General features: G+C 33.2%; 1 protein-coding gene across 1 annotated transcript; it reads right to left on the bottom strand.

Moving 5' to 3' along the window:
* Positions 1 to 142: 142 nt before the first annotated feature.
* On the bottom strand, positions 143 to 7,141 carry LOC113120675 (coiled-coil domain-containing protein 157-like). The gene is made up of 11 exons (XM_026290638.1): positions 7,005 to 7,141; positions 6,731 to 6,773; positions 5,629 to 5,735; positions 4,539 to 4,620; positions 4,232 to 4,409; positions 3,568 to 3,641; positions 3,182 to 3,258; positions 2,594 to 2,694; positions 1,788 to 1,876; positions 1,494 to 1,619; positions 143 to 714 (listed from the first exon to the last, which is right to left on the bottom strand). The coding sequence occupies exons 1-11, from the start codon at positions 7,068 to 7,070 to the stop codon at positions 557 to 559; spliced, it is 1,101 nt and encodes a 366-aa protein (XP_026146423.1). The 5' UTR covers positions 7,071 to 7,141; the 3' UTR covers positions 143 to 556.
* Positions 7,142 to 8,086: the final 945 nt, after the last annotated feature.

Here is an 8,086-nt window from a genome sequence, read left to right as displayed (position 1 = left end):
TTGGCTCATAACACTGGACACGCGTGTTATGAAATGCTATAGACTTATTTTAAGTGGTAAAAAGGTAACTTAATGTTTTTAAGTAAAAAAAAAAAATTTTTTTTGTCAACATGAAATTAAATTGATGATTTACAGTCTTAATACATATTTCTGGTCTTACTGTGACAAACATTCTCCAAATACTGCCTGCAAATACATTCACAACATGTAAACAAGCCAAAGTCAAATGGTTTTGGACTAAATGGATGTTATGTGTTGCATGTTCATATTGAAAACACTCTTTTTGCGTTATTGCAAATATGTGCAATACTTGCAAAGCCTATAAAGACTCTGTGAGTAATGTGTGTCAGTCATCAAATACTGCAAAAACTCTGTGCCCATGGTCTTGATTTAACATGAATGTATAGATCAATTATAGCAGAAATAGCACAGTCCGGGGCTTCATGACAAGTAAACTGTCCGTTACACACTTTAAATCTACTTAACTTGCATCAACGCAAGACTAAGGTTTCTATTTCCTTCTAATAGCAGCACACAGATTTATTGACCTTTAAGGTCAGAGGTCACTGAGACTGAGATCTGGAGGACTGTCTGAAACTCCTTCAGCATCATTGCCAAGGTTACTATCCAGCCCACTTCCAGCATCGCTGAGGTCACTTCCTGTAATGTCTGAATTTAAACGGACTCGCCGGCGCCTCCTCCTGGTTTGTGGCTCTAAATTGAACGAGAAAAAGGAGTAATTGTTAGTGCGTAAATATTTTTTTTTAATAAAAGTATCCTTTTATTAGGGTTATTAATGTTAATTAAACCATTAAATATTTTATATAATATTTTAAAATACTCCTTTTTCTATAACTAATTATAATATTTTACATTAAGACTATAGAGATACTAAAATAATAATGAAAAAAATTACTAAATTATTAAAATAATAATGAAATAGACCAAAACACGAGTATTACAAATTTAACTTAAATTAAAACGAAAACATAAAATACTAAAATTAAATTTAGTTCAAATTATTACCAAAAAACTAAAATAGTATATAAATGATGCAAATATTTGATGGTGCTGATTTCTGTTGATTTCTCCTGAGCTGAATGCTGTCAGTGGTTCTGAAGACATTAGTCATGCTCATTAAACTCAAATTATCTGTCAGTAACACAGATGAAGTCTCAAATATGAAACTCATAACCTCAAATCAATCCACATTTCAACAATCATTTCACCGTTTTCACTTCTGAAGAAAAATGCTTTACTTGGCACTCTAAATGAGGACTTACATTCTAGCTTTTATTTTTAGATTAAATTTCATTTAAAAAATATTTTATATATATACACACACACAGTGTATATAAGTGTTATTTCTTTACATGCAGATGTATAAAAAAATTGTTTTTAGATTGTAGAGTAAAAAAGATCTGTGCATGAGATTGACTCTTCAGTGCATGTGTATCTCGTGGCAGTGTCTGGACTGCTTCTGCATGTGTCACCTGGTTCATCCAGCCATGATGCATCTAACTCATCTGAGCTGATCTCCCCCAGACTGGGGGTGGGACTGAAATCATCATCGGACCCTGACGACACACGTCTCTGGGGGCTTGTCTTCACAGTTACCACTGCAGGAGCGAGAGAAACATGAGAAGAGGATAACTGTGGAGAAATCTTCCAGGCACAGCAGCTGCTTTGATTCTAAAGCTCTCAGAGAGGCTAAACGACTAACATTAGAAACGGCTTTGAAGGGGAAAACAGAAACATGATCTGTCCCTTCAGCAGCTGTGTCTCACCTGGTTTGTGTGCTAGAGGTGCAGGTGTGGGGAGGGTTTCTCTCAGGACCAGACCTCGCACCTCGTCCTTCAGCTCGGAGACAGTGACTCTAAAACACACACACACTCCTTTAGCCAAGACTATTAGCGGTAACAAGCACTAAAGCCATTAAAAACCTTTTCATTACTTAATAAAATCAACACTAATTTACAGAAATTGTGCTTTTTAATTTGCATAATTTAAAGGTGTTTTTACTCATTTGCACACTGAAATGGTTGATTGCTATTAATGCAAAATCTAACAAAAAATAACTAAATAAATACTATTATTAATTATTGGTTATATATAATGGGTCACACTATGTGCAGTGTGAGCAATAAAAACACAAATCTCCAGGCGCTCTCATGACAATCAGACTGAAAACCTTACTTGTAACTTTTAATAATTAATTAATAGTATAGCAAAGATACACACTAAATGATGTCACTTTTTGAAATTTGGCTCACAACATTGGAAATATGAGTGGAAACACATTATGAAATGCTACAGTTATTGAGATGAAATCAAATTTAACACACGTACTGTGACTGATTCAACAATGCATTTTGTTCTGAAAACAAAAATAAACATTTATGTAAACATGCTCCAAAAACTGACTTAGATTTAAAATGCACACAAACCAGAGTCTGTCCAGACATTGTGTTGCATTATCATATTCAAAACACATTTTCTGCATTATTTGAAATAATGTTCTGTTTATCAGCGGTATTAAAACTAACACTGTTTTTTTGTCTGTTGTTTCGTTCCGCTGTGTGGACGCACTCACCTGAGGTCACGCACTTCCTGTTGCGTGTGCTGATACTGTGACACCATCCGAGCGAGATCGAAACTGTGCGTTCGGTACGAATCTGTAAAACTCTCCAACGTCTGCAGAACAAAAATATGACATGAGTGTGACGTGAACCGAAACTTGCTATATTAACTGAAACTACACCGCAAAAACATCTCCTGCAGAACAATAAATGTTATGTGAAAAGCATATTTCAGCACCATATCCTGTGTGTGTTTGGAGACATTAGCCAATCATAAGTGAAGTCATTTACATACAGAATGTTAAAGGTACAGTACCAGAGTTTTTATAATGTTTTTGAAGGAAGCATTTATTTAATCAAGTGTACAGTAATATTATTAAATATTATTACAATTAAAAAATAAGTGTTTTCTATTTGTATAGATTTTAAAATTAATTCCTGCAATGCAATGCTGAATTTATCAGCTTCAGAAGAACAGCATTTTATTTGAAACAGAAATGTTTTGTAATATTAGAAAATGACTTTACTGTCACTTTTGATCAGTTTAATGCATGCTGCTTTCATCCTGACCTTTTGAGCATTAGTGTGCGCGGTTTCTTTACCTTAGAGCTGTGTTCATACTGTCTCCTTGTTTCTCTGGCCTCTGACCGGAGCTGGAACGTATCTTCTTCCTGCCGCACTACAGAAACACACTTTTTTTAACATTCACGAACACGGTATAAATGCAACCAGAATCTGAATGCCTATCAATACTGCCGGCGTTGTGAATGTGAAGCCAACACAAGCACAGGCCGTATCTGAGCGAGATGTTTATTTGCGGATCGGCTGTGCATGTGTTTATTTTGACACAAAGTGCATTTGCTCTGGCAGAGAGCCCTGACTGTAATAACACAACACTGAAAGAGTCTGATTTATGTGTGTAACACTATAGTGTATGTATATCTAATACACTCGGAGAAACATGAAAAGTAACTAGTTTATAACTTACTGAGCTTGTTTTTAAGGATGTCCACCTCTCTCCTGAGCTGCTCCAGTTCTTCTCTGCGCAGTTTGGAGCTGAAACTGTGGATGGACAACAAAGTTATAAACAGTAAATATGATTCTGTGATGTGTGACACTGCTACAGTATCATACCTTACTTATGTGTCCCTGAGCAAGAGAATTAATATTTACTTAACATGATTTTTATGATGACATTGATATAAAATGTGAAAATGTGACTCTTAAGGTAATATTAAGCAACTTTTAATATGATCAGTTCCTTTCTTGTCATGAGACGCAACAATGTTGAGGTACACAATATAAATATTGCATATAAATACATTATACATCGCTAAAGAATTACCGTTTTTGCCTGTTTCCTAAAGCCATGCGTCTAAATAAAATAAAATAAATAAAATGAAAAAAAAAAAAAGAAAAAAAAAAAAAAAAAATAAAATAAAATAAAATAAAATAAAATAAAATAAAATAAAATAAAATAAAATTAAATTAAATTAAATTAAACTAGTCCTCGGTTCTTACCCTTTCTGATGATTTTTCCAAGACATCACTCAATATGATTTTTTTTTATATTATTATTTTATTGAGACTGAACTCCTAAACGGTTATTACCAATAACTAAAACAATTACAAATAACAATACAATTCCAGACCTTTCTTCCTGGTTTCCTAGAGTCGCGGCGCGATTGATCTGCGCTCTCAGACTGCTCAGCTCTCGATCCATCTCTCTCTTCCATTGCTCGATCCGTCGGTCCGGTCCAGGACTCAGTGATCTCCGACCCGCGTCCTGCTCTCTCTCCTCCAGTTTATCCCGAAGTCTCTTCTGCTCCTCTGGAAGACAGAGATTCTGGAGTAACTATGACCTCAGTAACAACAGAAACAGTCCATTTACTCATTTATAGGAAAGAAGTGTTAATTGGAGTAGTATAATGAAGTACATTGAAACTGATTGATGATCACCTTGTAATGTTTGTATTTGTCTTGTCTGAGCATTTCGTTCTCCTTCTAGTAATCGAAGATTCTGTGTTAAAGTCTCAATGGCCTGTGAAAAGAAATAATAATTTAAAACTTGTTTGTCATTCTAGGATGATTCGTTGTTGAATTCATTTTATAATATTAAATATAAATCTCCAAAAAAAAAAAGTCCCTTTGATTTTCAGGATGCAGAAAACATATTGTATCATAAAATCTAGTCACAAAAGTGGAATTTACTCAATTGGCAAATTTTGGATGAATAAAGTAAAAGCTGTGCAATTAATCATAAAGTAATATTTGAGGAATTTTTAAGGAATATCATGCAATGTTAACAGTAAAATTGTACTCGGTTGTGCAGCACTTTATTTGCCAATAATTAAAATGAACCGTTACATTTTCATTTGATTAAATTTTTAAACATGAATTAAATATGTTAATGTTTCATGGCTTCATTTAATAACCATATTTTTTTTTTATAATAAAGTCATACTCATCATAAATCAAGAAAAATTAAAATAGAAAAAGTCTGAAAAAATAAAAGGGCCCTAATATTGTAAATATTTTACTAAATTATAAAATTGCTAAGGTTTTACAAATTCAACTGATTAGACATTTTTGAATAACATTTAATGAGACAATTAAAACTAAATGCAGAATAAATCAAAAATGGAAAACAGAATTTGGGTGAAAAAATATGAGGGATTTCCTTAGTCCCTAAAAAGGTACTTTTTGTCAATTTTTTTATCAATTGTTGAAAAAAATATTTCAAATGATAAGTCATCCCTTTTGATTGCTTAAATTTAATTTTAACTAATTTAGTTTTTATCAAGAGTGAGTGCTGCACCTTTTTCAACTAACATCAAATTTTATTTTAACCATTAACTGAGAAAAAAAAATCCTTTAAAAAAAGTTGGACATAATTTAGGAAAACGTATAACATTTCAAAGGGGCCTACCGATGCATTATGTGATCCATATACACATATTAATAGCACAGTATCTTGGTTGTTCAAGTCTGAATCACCAGAACTGGACATTAAGATGTGATTCGAGCAGGTGTTAGCTGTTAGTCTGACCTGACTCTGCTGCTGTAATTGTGTTTGGATGGCGGTCAGATCTGACCACTGAACCGCAGACGGCTTCAGATCAACACCAGCTGTGACCTCTCTGACCGGAAACACGTCTACAGAGAGAAACACATGACCACATGGAATCAGATCAATAAAATCAAATATGAACATTAGACGGAACAAACCCAATTCCAGAGAAGTTGGGTTGTTTTGTAAAAATGCAATGAAATCAAGAATCCGTGGTTTGTTTATTTTTATTTAACTTTTATTTAATTGGGAAAAGTACAAAGAAAAGATTTCCAAAGTTTTCACTGACCGACGTAAAATGTGTTTTAGAATTAAGAACACATTTTGATTTTGATGGCTGCAATGCATTCCAAAAAAGTTGAAACAGAGGGAAAATAAAAGTTAAAAGGTTATAGAATATCCACTTTATAAACTGGTTTGAGTATAAAAGGAGCATCCCAGTCTTTACAAGCAAAGCTGGATCTTGGCTTATCACTTTGTGGCAAATCTCATGAGAGAAATGTCAAACTAATCAAAAAACACATTTCGCATTTGAATCTTTTTTTAGGTCTTCCACCAACTACAACACGTAACACTGTGAAAAGATTCAGGGAATCCAAAGAAATCACAGTAGATGTGGTTTGATGTGGTTGACCTTTGAATTCTCAGGTGGCATTACACAAGAAACCATCACGCTGCGGTGTTAATATAGCCACATGGGCTCAGGAGCACTTCATTTATCACAGTCTGCTGCTGCAAAATAAAAGTAAATCTAAATAGTAACAAAAAAATAAAAATGAAGAATAAAACTACTAAAAATAAAAAGTTTAAAGTGTTAATAATAATAATATTAATAACTAAAATAACACATCACAAATAGAATATGAAACCTAGTATTTTAATATTTTGTCCAAAAAAAAAAAGTTTGTAAGACTTGTACTAGCTTACAAGACTTCTTCAGGTCTGGAAGGGATTTTTTTTTTTTACCCCTTTTATTTCCAAATTAGGAACAGAAAACAGAACATTTCCCATTTGCCAACATTTATTATCTATTCTATGCTCTATTAATGGACTTAATATCATTATTTAAAAATGAGTTTACCTTCTGTCCCTCTGTAAGATCTTCTATGCGAAGTAAGGCGTTCCTTAAAAGACAAAATATGAATAACTGAATAAAATATTTAAACTTACTACAAAACAGGTTCAGAATAACATGCGTGAGTAAACTGATCTGTAATTTTGGGTGCACTGTCTCTTTAATTCATCTAAGACATTAAGAGCGCCCTCTAGTGGCTAGTATCTGCCACATTCTGAACTTACAGTGTACAGAAAATTAATTTAACGTTAATTATTACTGATAAGAAAATAGCTCTTACTCTCATTTTTGCGACACTTCCATCAGCCTCGGAGATGATGGAGCTCAACTGTTGATCCCAGTTCATCCTGAGCGGCTGATAATCAACTTATCGATTAAAATAGGAGCCTAAACCCAGCCTGCGTTCTGAAGTCACGTAAAGCCAGCGGGAATGATGACAGGTGACAGGTGAAGTTACAGCAACAGGTAAACGGACACCTGATATAATGAAGAGGACCGTGTCAGCTTTAGGAAACAAACGACTGAAATAACGCTTCAAAACACACGCGCGATAAACTCCGTGAAACCGGTCATTTTAGAGAAACCTCACTAACACATGTCCTCTCATAAAAATGGTTATTAAAGAAGCTATTTTGTCTAAAATCCTTTATTCATGGGACCAGTGCCCATTTCAGTTTAAATCCAGGAGCCAGTATATTTTACGCCACTTCCGGAACAACAGAGGGCTTATGGGTAATGTAGTGAGCTCTCTCCTCAGGAAAGAAGGGATACAGCTCCGACCGGAAACTAACAATAAATGTAATTTTCAACCTATTAGATTGTATTTTATTAACGTCTACACCTACCCTAACCCTAAACATACCCCTAACAATAATAATAATAAAAATAACACAAAATGGCACAAAATGTAAGATTAATTCATTTTAGTTTTGGTTGGTACTATTAATATGATATTTTTAAGCATATTTTTGTTTTAGTATCTTGTGAACCACAAAAACATTCTTCCTTTCTAAAATATAAGAATAACACTTTAAATTATATTATTTTAGTCAGTTGCCAAAGCAACATTTCTCATTTTCATTTAAACTTAATGTACTAAAATATAACAAATTAAAACTGAAATGTAAAATATATATATATATATAATATAATGTATATACACATTCAAAACAATGAAGCAAGACAAGAAAAACTAAATTACTAAAACGTTAACCAAAATTAAAATAATAACAGAAAATACAATATAATATATTGTATATACATACATACATACACACACACACACACACACACACACTCACATAAACTTATAACAGTACCTCAATACTAAAATAACACTGATGTGGTAAATCTTCATGCACT

This window comes from Carassius auratus, chromosome 20 (genome assembly GCF_003368295.1).
Source record: "Carassius auratus strain Wakin chromosome 20, ASM336829v1, whole genome shotgun sequence".
Taxonomy (NCBI): Eukaryota; Metazoa; Chordata; class Actinopteri; order Cypriniformes; family Cyprinidae; genus Carassius; species Carassius auratus.
Note: the sequence above shows the minus strand (reverse complement) of the source record. Positions and strands in the feature narration are given on the sequence as shown.